This window comes from Neophocaena asiaeorientalis, unplaced genomic scaffold (genome assembly GCF_003031525.2).
Source record: "Neophocaena asiaeorientalis asiaeorientalis breed wild unplaced genomic scaffold, Neophocaena_asiaeorientalis_V1.1 scaffold461, whole genome shotgun sequence".
In the NCBI taxonomy this organism is placed as follows: Eukaryota; Metazoa; Chordata; class Mammalia; order Artiodactyla; family Phocoenidae; genus Neophocaena; species Neophocaena asiaeorientalis.
Window position 1 is genome coordinate 4290513 of NW_020173230.1, and position 14291 is coordinate 4304803.

Consider the following 14291-nt stretch of genomic DNA (forward strand, 5'->3'; position numbering starts at 1 on the left):
CCACGTGCTGGGGTGGGACTGGATGCTGGAACACTGGCTATATCTAACAGATCTGCACATGAGCCTTCCCTCTGATCCCCCACTCCACCTCCAACACATACCCAACAGAGCTATGTCCACACGGGAACCACACCCATATGTACCAGGATGTTCCCTGCAGGACTGCTGGTAACAGTGCCCCAGGCTGGAAGCAATCTAAAGGGTCATCACGGTGGGAATGAATAAATTACAGTTTATTCCCACAACAGAACACTATGCAACAAGGAGAACGAGAGAACACACGACATGGAGAAATCTCAGAAAGAACGGCCAAATACTACATATCCCGGGACACAGACAACACTCGTCTATGTCACGAGGAGTCAGGAGAGTGGGTGACCTGGCGGTGGTGGGATTGGAGGGGGAGGAGGGGTCCTTTCTTACATGATTCTATCCGTTTTGTGACAAATAAACTGTGTGCTTATGATCTGTATACTTTTATGTCTGCCTGTTACGTACTTCAGTACTTCAGTAAATAGTTTATGAAAAAAACCCAGGAGGCCTTCCAGAACTGACCTTCCCTCTAAGCCCTCCCTGGGCTCCTGAGGTTCTGAAGCCAAATCTGGCCTAGTGGTGAGGGCCCCAGAGGCCAGCATGCCTGGGAGATTCACTTGTGAACACAGGGACTCCTTCTGAATCTCCTGCACCTGTAAGTCCAGGGTCAGGGGGCTGCAGGTGTGTGTCCTATGCTTGCTGCTCAGACACAATTGTTCCCATTGGCTTGGTTTTTAAAAAACATCCATGCCCCAAGGTTTGGACTCACCATCCCAGGTGGTGAAGGCCTGAAAAGGCCTTAAAAGACCAACTAGAAGCCACTGGGGGTTGTGGTGAGAACTCCTGATACAACCCTGGGCGCGTACTGTCCCCACACTAATCACCCTCCACTGACCTGGTGGGGTAAGGGAGGCACCGTGCCATGGCCCAAACCACCCGTGTTCACTGAAAGTACAAGTGGGCAGGGACAACAGTGCGGGATTTCCAGCAGGAGGCGGCGGTCACCATCTAGCTGGTGGCCCAGACGTATCAGCTAAGTGACCACTCTGAGTCTCAGTTTTCTCATCTTTGAAATAGGGATATTAACTACCTCTTAAGAGATGGAAGGCAGCATGGCAAACAGGGAAAACAGGGGGTGTGGAGTTTGTAGATCTGGGTTCAAAAGGCAGCTCTGCTACTTGTGAGTTAGGTAGCCTTGGGCAAACTCCTCAATCACTAGTGCCTCAGTTTCCTCCTCTGCAAAATGGGGTAATAATGGTGTTCTTGGAGGGCTCTTGTAAGACTGGGTATGGTATTAGTAATAAGAATAGGTACTTCCCTGGTGGCGCAGTGGTTAAGAATCCACCTGCCAATGCAGGGGACACGGGTTCGATCCCTGGTCCGGGAAGATCCCACGTGCTGTGGAGCAACTAAGCTCGTGAGCCACAACTACTGAGCCCACGTGCCACAACTACTGAAGCCTGCATGCCCTAGAGCCTGTACTCTGCAGCAAGAGAAGCCACCGCAATGAGAAGCCCACGCACCATAAATATATACCATTGGAGGGCTCCAGGACCTGGGCAAAGAGCTCTACGACAGCTTATGCCGTTTAATTTTTACAACCCTACAAGGTAAGTTCTATTATTATCTCCGATTTACAGTTGAGGACATGGACTTCAAAAGATTAATGTCATATTAGGGGCAAATGTCATATGGCTAATACATGGTAGAGTCAGGACTCAAACCTTCATTACCCAGTGTCAGGGCCTAGAACCTAACCACTGCACTATAACAGTTTCCCTGTACAGTGTACACGTAGAACCCCTGGCCATGGGGTATTCAACATGATATAATAAGGGATGAGAAGCGGATTTAAACATATAGGGTTAAAATTTTTAGGATTATGAAGAGGGAAATACCGCTTCAGCATCCTGTCAAGGAGAAACAATTAGAATCCACAAGATACAAGTCCAGGAGTTCTGCTTCAAGTCCATCTTGCAAGGCCAGAGATCTTGGGGACGCGGAGGCTGGCGGCCCCATGCTCTCCCGCGGCTCAACCTCGCTTGGGGATGGGGGTGGGGACACACCTCCATCCTACAGACAAGGAAACGCAGGGCTACCGTAAACTGGGCGCTGGACGCTGGCCCCCTTATCCCGAGTGCCGTATCTTTTCAGCAAAACTACTTTGCCACACCAGGAATGGACCTGTCCAGCCCCGAGGGAACAGGCTGGACCCTGCTCACCTGCCCAGCCTCCCAGCTTCCCTCTGGCCCTCTGCTGACAAAGCCCTCGAAGCCTCGGGGTGTGGCCCTCCTCCAGCAGCACACCTTCCCGATCCCTCCAAGGGGAAATTCCTTCTTGGAGTCCCCAGAGCCAGAGCGTCCCGGCTGCCTGGCCTCTCCCTCCATCATGAGCGATGAGGCCGTCCCCCCGCACCGAGTGGGCACTGCTGTCGCAGAGGCCCTGATTAGATCATGCACGCGAAAGCATTTCACAAACCATTTTTCAGAAGTATCTTTCAATGTCCTGACTTCTCAGCCTCTTTAACGTAAAGGCCACCTTTACGTTAGTGCTTGGTACGAGATCCTTCCTGACACAGGCACTAAGCAGCTGCCTTGAGGCAGGACCAGTGCTGGGTGACGTCACAACCGTCACCCACAAGGGCCCGGTGAGGGCAGGGTCACGGCCTTCATCTAGGGTTACTGACCTCCGGGGAGGGGAGAGGGCCTGGAGGCTGAATTAATCCCCAATGGTCAATGGTTTAATCAATTATGCCTACATAACAAAACCTTCATAAAACCCCAAAAGGATGGGGTTTGGAGAGTTTCGGGGTTGCCGAACACATGGAGGTGCTGGCAGGGTGGCACCCCAGAGGGGGCATGGAAGCTCTGTGCCCCTTCCCCACACCTTGCCCTACGCTGATGACCTTTAATGCCCTGAGCCTCAGGTTACCTGTCTGTGCAAGGTGCCTTCTACTCAGAATGGTTCCTGTGAATCCTGAATAAGAAACAGGTATCAGAGGACCCTGAACACTGTGGAGCACAGTGTAAGCATAAGGGATTATGAAGGTGGGTCCAAAGCGGAGTCCGTCAATAAGGCAAAACCCAAGACGCAGCCCAACACGGCACGAGAGACCCTGCATCTCTCAGCCGGCTCGCTTCTGCCCAGGCACTGCTGGGATGGCAGAGATGTGCTCTAGAGGGATCCTGAGCGAGTCACTTACGTGGTCTGAATTTTGGTGAACTCGGGGACTTCGTCTTTCTTCTTCCTGAAGAGGAACCAGTATGTCAGGAAACCCACAATGAGGGAAAACATGATCATGTCCGTCGTGCTGAAAAGGGACACTTCTTCAGCCACCGTGTCAGATGCGGTGGCGCCAGCCTCCACACTGGAGTCTCCCATGTTGATCAAGAAACTGTTGGGAGACAGAACGACAGACATCAGCAGGGTCCATCTGAGGCCTGCTGGGAAGCCCCCGAAGGCTTTGGTCTGGGGCTCACGCCCCAAGGGCTGCAGCTGCAGCCTTGGACCAGGACTAAGAGAGCACGTGGTCTGCACGGTGCCTGCACAGCCCTGGGCACACCCGGGTGCAGCCTACGGCCAGAACTAGGACTGGGTCCCCTGCGAACACAGAGAACGGAAGCCACAGACTCCCTATACCAGCATTCTCCAGCCCCACATGGACACAGCAGAGGCACTGCTTCCACACGATAGAGGGGCCGCTTCACAGCAAACCCTTTCCCCAGCTGTGTGGCAGGCCTGGGATGCCCCAAACCCTGCACATTCCAAAGGTCTTCAGGACTGGCCCTTGGATGGCTCCAAGGAAATAACCCCTGAGGCCACGGAATGTGCCGCCTGATAAGATGTCTCCATATACCTGAGACCTTGGGTCATGCACATAGCTTATGCTAACGATGTGATTTAGGGGAACACCTGGGGCTCTGAATCACATCATACTGGTGTCGCCTCTGGGGTGCTGGAGACTGAGGAGGTAAGCTTAGGCACTTGGGCTCCCGATGCCTCCAAGACTGACCCCCAATAAAAAAACCTGGACACCAAGGCTCAAGTGGGCTTCCACACGTGGCTGCTGGGAGAATCAAGCACCGTCGCGTGACCCCACGGGCAGAGGACAACTGGAAGCTTCTGCCTGGCTCCTGCTAGACTCTGTCCTATGGAGTCTTTCTTTTGCTGATTTCAGTCTGTTTCCCTCTGCCGTAATAAACCGTGACTGAGAGTCAAACAGCTTTTCTGAGTTCTGCAAGTCCTGGTGAATCACTGAGCCAGGGGGTGGTCTTTGGGACCCCAGCACACCAACCTACTTAGCTCCCTTGAAGGGTGCTCAACTGGTCCTTCCACCACTGAAACCTGGCGGGTATGTAGATATGAGTCAACAAAGACCAAGGTGAGAGGAACTAAAACCCCAGCAGCGCATTTCTGCCTCTTATCACCGAGGCCGGGCTCAGCTCTGGAGTCGGCATCGTGCCCTGTCACCAAGTGGGTGGCTCTCACTGAAACCACAGCTCCAGACTCGGTCAGGAATGCCTTAGTCACAGCTCTGCAACTGGGGCAATGGGAGATTACTTCACATCTGACTTCCCTTAGCTGTTACCACCTCCAAGAAGCCACAGGGTGGGCCCTGCATCCGAGGGCTGGGCATCAGCCCTGCTGACCTGTGCAACATGCCAGGAACAGGCCATTCAGGACGGCCCTCAAGCCTGGCTCTTGGCTTCGTTATTAATCTGAGGGGCTTTCCTCATGCTGAGTTCCTGAGTCATCTCAGCTTACGCCCTTTTGTGATATCTGACGTTAAAGGACCATCTTAATTCTAGTGCCCAGAGAGTACTGTCTATGTTTAAGCGTCAACTTATAAACACACTGAATATTTATTCAATGTCAGTCACATCTTTCTATCCAACCCTGGCGGTGGCACTGTCATCTGGCCCACAAGCCTACTGCCATGGAGAAGCAGAGGGGAGGGGACCTGTCCCACATGATCTCAGAGCCCGCCTGGAAGCCTGCGGGTTCTGGGCGGGGCTGATGTGCTGACTCCGGAGAGCCCCCAGCTGGCGCCCCTCACATCGCAGCAACGACCGCCCGCTCCCTGTCCAGCCACCTTTCTGATTCAGGCCGCCCGGCCCCCTTACTTTACCGAGGGGTGACTGATGCCCACCAAATGAAATGACTGTTTCTTGACACGCGCGCCAGTCGACCACAGCAATCAGAAGAGAAAGCGCAGCCCTGGAGGAGGCGTCTAAAGCGACGGCGCGCAGAGCAAGGGGAGCTGCATGGCGGCCTTCCCACACGCCTGACCCTGCGAGAGGTGCCTAACAGGCTGTTCTCCACACAGTAGCCAGAGGGAGGCTTTGAAAAAGTCAGTCAGACTCTGTCACCTCCCTAATCAAAACCCTCAAATGACTTCATATCATACTCAGCACAAAATCTAACGTCCTTAACGTGGTCAATTAGTCCCATGCGATCTCGCCCCTGGGTACCACTCCCACCCCGATTCTCACGGCTCCCCTTTCCTCACACTTCACGGTCACGCTGGCCTCCTGACTACTCCTCAAGCCTCCGGGCCTGCTCGTGCCCCAGGGCCTTTGCACATGTTAATACGGCTGCCTGGACCCTCTTCTAGTTACCTGCAGGGTTCTCTCCCTTGCTTCATTCAGGTCTCCGCTCAGAGGTCACCATCTCAGAGAGACCTGGCCTCGCTAGAGTATCTTGTCATTCTCCCTGCCCTTCCCCACTCACAGCCCTGATCACTACCTGATCACTACGTTTTCCCCACTGGCCATCTCCCTGACTACAGGGTCAACCCACAAGGGCAGATAATGAGCATCAGGTATAGCAACTGAATAGAACTGTTCAATGAATGAGCATCAGATCCTAGAGTAGCTGGGCTGGCAAAGCGTGGCATACAATTATGGAGCGGTTTTAGATTCTGGAACGCACAACACAGGCACGTGATTACAATGCAGTTTGTGAGGCTATGTTCACTCTTCTCCCCTCTCCCTCTGTCTCGAACACCTGACTTGCTGCTTCCTTCAGAATCCCAGGCCTCTCCCTTTGAGCTCAGAATCAGGACACCACGAATTCCTGCCCCACTGCAGAGATGACCAGGCGCTGCGCACAGGCAACGTGACTGACCCCCTGCAGCAGGCCCTCACCAGCATGCTAGACACGCCAGCACTCAGACCTGAGGTCTCCACAGACCTGAGAATGTCCCCGGCAGCTTTAACCCTGAGGTCAGACAGACAAAAGCTGAAGAAGGGCAGTGGAAAGGACCCTGGAGAGCATCTGATCTACAACCGGGAGTCGGAGGGTCCAAGGGGTAAGCAGCTCACCCAAGCGGCAAACTAGAAAGGAGCGCCAGCTTCCCAGGGGAGGGCTGTGCTCACTACCCATTTAAGTGGGGAGACTGAGTGGACACGTGTATCTGTGTCAGAGGCACCTCTGTATCTGGCACATGGTGGGAAGGAAGGATTGGCAGGCTGGCAAGAAGGAAGTCAACCTGGGAGGAAAAACCTTCACCCTATGCTTCCCACTAGGATCGGAGCAGCGTGCATGGGGGCTGCAGCCGAGAGCAAGCTGTTAAACCATCATCGTCACGTTGAAGTGCACACAAACACGTCTACCCATCTCTCCAGCCGGCGTCACTGCATCCCTGCCCCAGGGCCTTTACATGTGCCCGGCATGCTCCCCCTCTACTTGCTTCCTATTCAGTCTTCAGACCTCGGCTCAACCGTCACTTCCGGGCGTCACACTTTCCCGGCACAGCGCTTGGCACATAATCTAGTGCTCCATAACTCCCCGTGGAATGAATGAAGGGAGTCAGTGAATTCACTACAACACATAGAATGTAAAATTTGCATGAGCCACTATGTGAAGCCTGCAGATTGAAAAGAACTTCGGGACTGGGAGTATGCCTGTGTGGCAATCCTCCAGGACACAGGTTCCCAAACTTTCTCAGCTCATGGAATCCCTGACATTTCAGCAAAATTTTCATGGTATCCCTAGGCCAAGAGAAATACCTAATCGTTCCATTTAGGAGTAGTTGGATCCAAACAACCCCTGAAAACCCAGCTTTGCAAAGACACAGAGTATCAAAAGGAATGTAGAAGATCAAAGGAATGCAGACGATCCCATATTGATACTGAGAATCACCCCAAGCTGCACCAATGGCGACAGACGTGGACTCTCCCTGAGCACCTCTGGGCGCCGGCTATGGTGCCTTGAGGCACCTCGGTACGGTCTGGGAAACAAGACTCTGTGACATAAAATCACTCTTCTGCTGTGTGAAATATTCTGATGGGAAATTTTGACCACCCTGCTTGGTGAGTGTCCCTCCATTTCAGGTGTGCTAGGGTGACCATGAGACAGTCTGAGGTCCCCACAGGCCCTCCCAGGAGCCTCTGGGAGCCCTGTGTGATCCTTCTGCCCATTAATCATCCATTCTTTTACACTTAGTGGAAAGGAGGAACGCCAAACACTACAGAGCTCATGGGGCCCAAAGTAGCATTTGTCAGCAACAGAAAACAAACCAACCAATCAACCCAAAAGGGCCGTGAGCAAGCAAAGTACGTTCTTAACTAGACCAGGCTCTTGCCACAGCTCTGCCTCCAGCTGTGCAAATCTCTTACTTGGCAGTAGGCGTTCATGTCCTCATCTGTAAGGTTAGGCACAGAAAAGGGGGTACATCAAAAGACTAGCCAAGTAGGTCTCGCCCACCCCAAACAGAGCAGGTCTGATTCGATCTTTTATTACAAAGTAGGTCTGTACGTAGGTTTTCACTTTTATCATAAAGACAATGTACATTTGGAAACGGGCATAGATAGATAGATACATAAGATAGGTAGAGAGACAGGGGCTATTCTTCCTGAATTTCACTGATTAGCCAGTTCCCACTGATGCTGAAGGTCAAAAGCAGCCACTCCAGTCCCCAGGCAGCCCGACACCCTGCAGAGCAGGGCGGACAAATTGCTGGTCGCCCAGGCCAAGAGCATGATGGGAGCTTTGCCAGCTTCTGAAAGGGCAAACGAGGCAAGAACAGAAGGGCTCTTTCTCCATCGGATGTTTACAACACCGGGGCGTAAAATCATCCTCCAGGAAGTATTTGTGGCTTTGCCTTCGCTGTACGTAACTTCTGGTCAGTAAATGACTGATCAACCAAGCTGGCACTGACATCACAGCGAGCTGGCCATGGATGCAGCAACAAGAGGGAAGGAAGCCAGCGAGTAAGTCAGTCGGCCCCTTTAGCAAGCACAGAGCCCAGGCGAACAGGCACTGCCACCTCCAGGCAGCCCAGACCCCCCAGCTGCAGCGGGAGCAGGGCCTGCTCAGTCACAAAACTCGTCCGTGGTTCAGTGGCTTTAAGACAGGGGAAACTCCTCAGGGAAACCAAGCCTGCTCTTGCCTAACAGCTCATCCTCCAGGGCCTGAGAGATACTCAGGGGAAAGTGCCTCCCCAAGGCAGCCTGCTGAGAGCACTGCAGCTGGCACACATTCCCCTCTAGCTAGTGTCCACCTCGTCAGTCACCTAAACCGAGACAAGACAGTGCAGCTTTCTTTGAGTTTATCCTGTTTATAAGTCACTCAGCTTCTTGAATCTGTAGGTTTAGGAACTCTTCAGCCATTATTTCTCCAAATACATTTTCAGCCCCACCCTCTTTCTCTTCTCCTTCTGGGACCACGATGACATAAATGTGTTTTGTTATTAGTCCCACAAGTCCCTGAGGATCTGTTCAGTTTTATCAGTCTAGTTTCTCTCTGTGACTCAGACTGGGTAATTTCTATTGTTCTATCTTCAAGTTCACTGGTGATTCCCTCTGCCGTCTCCATTCTGCCATGGTGCCATATACTGAGTTGTGGTTTTCTTTTCTTTTTTTATGTTATAGTATTTTTCAGTTCTAAGATGTCTGTTTGGCTCTTCTTTATATCTTGTATGATTGTCTCTTCTCACTCAAGTTGAGATTTTCCTAGTTTTCAGTATGGTGATTTTAAAAATTGTATCCTGAACATTTTGGGTATTATAACACTCTGAATCTTATTTAAATTCTCCCTTTTGTCAGGCCTCTTCCACCATTGCGCTGGTGGGAGATGCAGGGCACCAACTCATTGCTGTGATTTGTAGGCATATCCCTATGGTTTCAACACCATGGGGAGGCCAGGCGTAGGGGAAAATGGAGCTCTGAGGAAGAAGAAGGTCAGATAGTCCAAACAGTCAAAGAAGGGTCACCCAGGGGCCAACCTCTGAGCCAGGTGATGAAAAGTGACCAGGTTCCAACAGTCAGGTAAAGGAGGTAAGAGTTGGGACTTCCCTGGTGGTCCAGTGGTAAAGAATCCGCCTTCTAACGCATGGGACGTGGGTTCAATCCCTCATCAGGGAACTAAGATTCCATAAGCCGCAGGGCAACTAAGCCCGCGAGCCACAACTACTGAGCTCACATGCCTCAGCGACAGAGCCTGCGTACCACAAACTACAGAGCCCACACACAACTAGAAAGAAGCTCGTGAGCCACAACGAAAAGATCCCGATGCCGCAATGAAGACCCAATGCAGCCAAAAAAAAAAAAAAAAGAAAAGGAGGTAAGAGTCGTTCCAGACAGAGGAAGCACATGCCAAGGTGTACATGATAAAAGAGCAGTAGTTACAAGAACCTAGTGTGACTCAAGAGTGGTATGAGGAGATGCATGTGTGGGTAAAAGGCTGGTGAGGAAGAGAATGGCCTTTAAAAACAGATTAAGACCAGTTTGCAAAGGGCCCAGGAGCCCTCTACGTGTCTAAGGTCTTTGAGCCCCAGTTGGAGATGATGACAGGGCGAGGGTGTGGCATGATTAGAACCACGTCATAGGGTGGTAACCCTGAACAGTGGTGACACCCAAAGGATCAGTGCAGACATGGAGCTATGACCAAGGCATCCTAGACTAGAACACTCTCAGGCCAACATTCTATGCAGATGCCCAAATGCCCCAGCTGACGACCTCTCCCCCACTTAACAGGGCTTACGGGTGGGATATGGAGACGCATGACTGGTACTGTGTCTGATGCAATGACGTGAAAGAGGAAGGCAGCCAGGCGAGCTGGATCTGTGAAAGCATGACTTGGCGAGAAGCAGGCAGAAGACCTAGCATCACTCAGCACAAATGGAGCTGACAAAGCCCCACAGGCGCTGCCCACAGGAACTGCAGCCGGTCGTGGACAGCCACGTGAGCCTGTTTCTATCAGCCTCTCTGGGGCCCCAGCCACCTGGCCTGAACTCCAAGTGGGGCAAACCCACAGATCCCCTAAGACAATGTACTCTGGGGCATTCTGAGGGTATAACTTAGTAACCCTACTAAAAGTCAGCACAAGGCAATTTATGGGTACAACAGACTGCACAGGAGTTCTGTGAGATAATAGAAAATATATATATATACACACACACATATATATATATATGTACACATACACACACACACACACACACATACACACATACACACACACACACACACACACACACACACATGTCTCTGCCCCCAGTCCCTGGCACAGAGCTCCTAAAACTCTTGTAATTTCCTAAGTGATAAGAGCACTTGGAGCATCTTTTGTTCAAATGCAACTCTGGGTGGGCTCCTGCACAGGGGCTGGTTACCAGAAAGCCCAAGCCATGAATAGAAGCTTGGAATTTTCAGTCCCTGCCTCCACCCCTTTCTCTAGAGAGGGGAGAGGGGCTGGAAATGGAGTGAATAACTGATCATGACTACATGAGGAGACCTTCCTAAAACCCCAGAAGTGTGGGGCTCAGAGAGCTTCCAGGTTGGTGAGCACATCCATGTGCCGGGAGAGTGACCCTCACACTACAGGGACAGAAACTCCTGGGTTCTGGACCCTCCCAGACCTCACTCTATGTATCTTTTCATCTGGCTGTTCATCTGTATCCTTCATCATATCCTTCAATAAACTGGTAAACATAAGTGAATGTTTCCCTGAGCTCTGTGAGCTGCTCTAGCAAATTCATCAAACCCGAGCAGCAGGCTGTGGGAACCCACATCTACAGCTGATTGGCCAGAAGCACAGGTGACAACCTGGACCTGTGACTGGCATCTGAAGCGGGGTGTGGGGAGCAGTCTTGAGGGACTGAGCCCTTACCCTGCGCGGTAACGGAGGCCAGAGGTTCACACACTCTCCAAGAAGAACTTTCTGACAAAAATATGTAGAAAGAAAATGAGCTGTTGTGAGGCGTGGCCCCCCACCTCCATCACTGGGGATGTGTCAACACAAGGCTAGGTGAACTGTGCTTAATGACAGAGTGCCTGCCACCCCAGGGGCCTGGGACACAGACCTGCCAAATTGATGATCATTAAACTGAACCGGCTGATTGGTGACGATGCCAGGAGGAAAAACCCCTAGTCTCTGACCTGAGTTAATACTTCAACACTGATTCCTGGACCTTCTTTCGCTGAGCGTGTTGAAACACACACACAAACACACACACACACACACACGCTTCTAGTTCATGTTAAACAAGAGCAGCTATGGAAAGCGAAAGCAGACAATGACGCTGTGACACGTGGTCCGTGGCACATCCTAAGGATTCAGGAAATAGGAAGAGAGACGGGGAGCCACACAGCAGACTCTGAAAAAAGGGGGAAGTACTAACTCTTCCGATTAAGAAACTGGTCCCAAGAACAGTCCGTGCTTCCCACAGAGCCTGGCTTTCGGCTTTTGAGGAGCATCTTCAGGGGTAAATGAGTCTCTTAGCCTCCAAGCACATGGCCATCATGTCTGTATGATATCTTTTCAAACCCAACTCCCTCTGCACAGACACAAGTGCTGCTCCCTGATGGGACTTCACTGCTCCTTCTGGCCCCGAGAGGAAGGACTTGGTAAACCGGGGCAGGGAAGGAATGCCTGCCTCAGGCCTCCTGGACCAGGCACCTCGACAGCCCTTTGTGCCCTGTGATTCCAGTGATTTCTTTTGTGCCTGTACAGCCTCTAGCGACAGGGGACTCAGCACCTCCCATCCCAGTCTCACCCCACTCAAATGGTTATCTTAAAGGATGAAAGGTCAGGCAGAAGCTGACTGCCCACAGAGCTGCTTTCTCTCTAGAGTTTTCTTTCATTTTTTCCATATATAAATACATTATACACACGCATCTACATACACTCATTAACAAAAGTGGATAAAACGTATTCTACTTTGTAACACAGTTTTTCACGTTGCTAAAGAATCCTTTATAATGATATTTTCTTTGGCTGCCTGATGGTCCACTGATTTGACGTACCATTATGTAATGACTTTCCTATTCTGCGTTTATTAAAATATTTTTGAGCACTTAAATCTATATGGGCAACAGAGAGAAAAGATGAGAAAAACATGGCCCGGCTGTGCAGCAGTGCGCAGTCTGGTCAAGGAAGCACAGAAGACACTGCGGTCAAATGTGAGAAATGCTATAAAATCACTGTTTACAAAGTGCTGTGGGGACAGAGGGGAGAAGTGAGTAGCGGCTCCAGGGAAACGCGGGCACACTGCACACAGGGATGATTTTGGCAGGGTCGTCTCCAACTTCTCACTCTGAGTAACAGATGCACATGTAAGCAGGCACGGGGCCTGGCACTTTTGGGGTGTACATCAATGTCTCAGCCACTCTACATGGAAATTACTATTATCTCCTTATAACGATGACATCAGTACTCAGGTGGGTTTGAGTGGTTTGCCTGAGGTCACACAGCTGGTGAGGGGTGCAGTTTGAATTAAAATGTGTGTCTGTAACTGACGTCCATTCTGATTTCTTCCCTAAATAATATTAAGAAAAGTATCTTTAAACAAAAATCTTTCTCTTAAAAAAAAAAAATCTTTGGGGACTTCCCTGGTGGTCCAGTGGGTAAGACTCTGTGCTCCCAATGCAGGGGCCCAGGTTCGATCTCTGGTCGGGGAACTAGATCCCACATGCATGCCACAACTAAGAGTCTGCATGCCACAACTAAAGATCCTGCATGCCCCAGTGAAGATCCCGCGTGTCGCAACTAAGACCCGGCGCAGCCAAAATAAATAAATTTTAGGACTTCCCTGGTGGCGCAGTGGTTAAGAATCCGCCTGCCAGTGCAGGGGACACAGGTTCGAGCCCTGGTCCAGGAAGATCCCACGTTGCCGCGGAGCAACTAAGCCCGTGTGCCACAACTACTGAGCCTGCGCTCTAGAGCCCGCGAGCCACAACTACTGAGCCCGCATGCTACAACTACTGAGCCTGCGCTCTAGAGCCTGTGCTCCACGACAAGAGAAGCCACCACAGTGAGAAGCATGTGCACCACGACAAAGACCCAACACAGCCAAAAATAGATAAATAAAATAAATTTTAAAATTAAAAAAAAAATTAGGGCTTCCTTGGTGGCACAGTGGTTAAGAATCCGCCTACCAATGCAGGGGACACGGGTTCAAGCCCTGGTCTGGGAAGATCCCACAGGCCACGGAGCAACTAAGCCCGTGCGCCACAACTACTGAGCCTGCGCTCTAGAACCTGTGAGCCATAACTACTGAGCCTGTGCTCTAGAGCCCATGAGCCACAACTACTGAGCCTGTGTGCTACAACTACTGAAGCCCGCACGCCTAGAACCCAATATCTGCAACAAGAGAAGCCACCACAATGAGAAGCCCGTGCACCGCAACAAAGAGTAGCCCCCGCTCACCACAACTAGAGAAAGCCCGTGCGCAGCAACTAAGACCCAATGCAGCCAAAAATTAAAAAAAAAAACATTTTAAAAATCCTTAAATTCTCGACTAGATTTGAATTCTTAGAACTCTTGACACATACATTGCTCTCAAATAGATCAATCTCAGGCAGAATGATCAGGAAGAAAAGAAGACATAACTCACCAATATAGGGAATGAAAAAGAGGACATCAATAGATTCTATAGACATTAAAAGGGTAATATGGGAAATTACGAACAGCTTTATGTCAACATTTGATAACTTAGATGAAATGGACAAATTTCTTAGACACAAACTGTCAGAGCTCATTTGAGAAAAATAGATAAGCTGAAGAGCTCTCTAAAAGAATTCAAATTACTAGTTAAAACCTTCACCAAAAGTGAACTCCAAGGGGCTTCCCTGGTGGCGCAGTGGTTGGGGGTCCGCCTGCTGATGCAGGGGGCGCGGGTTCGTGCCCCGGTCCGGGAGGATCCCACGTGCCACAGAGCGGCTGGGCCCATGAGCCGTGGCCGCTGGGCCTGCGAATCCGGAGCCTGTGCTCCGCAGCAGGAGAGGCCACAGCAGTGAGAGGCCCGCGTACCACAAAAA

At 51.1% G+C, this 14291-nt stretch overlaps 1 protein-coding gene across 1 annotated transcript in view; it reads right to left on the bottom strand.

Annotated features, from left to right (window-relative positions):
* POR (cytochrome p450 oxidoreductase) overlaps positions 1–14291 on the bottom strand; it is a 39837-nt gene that overhangs the window by 24857 nt on the left and 689 nt on the right. The window contains exon 2 of the mRNA XM_024745370.1: positions 3236–3427. Coding sequence (XP_024601138.1) covers positions 3236–3427 — 192 coding nt within the window. The remainder of the gene's footprint in view (positions 1–3235; positions 3428–14291) is intronic.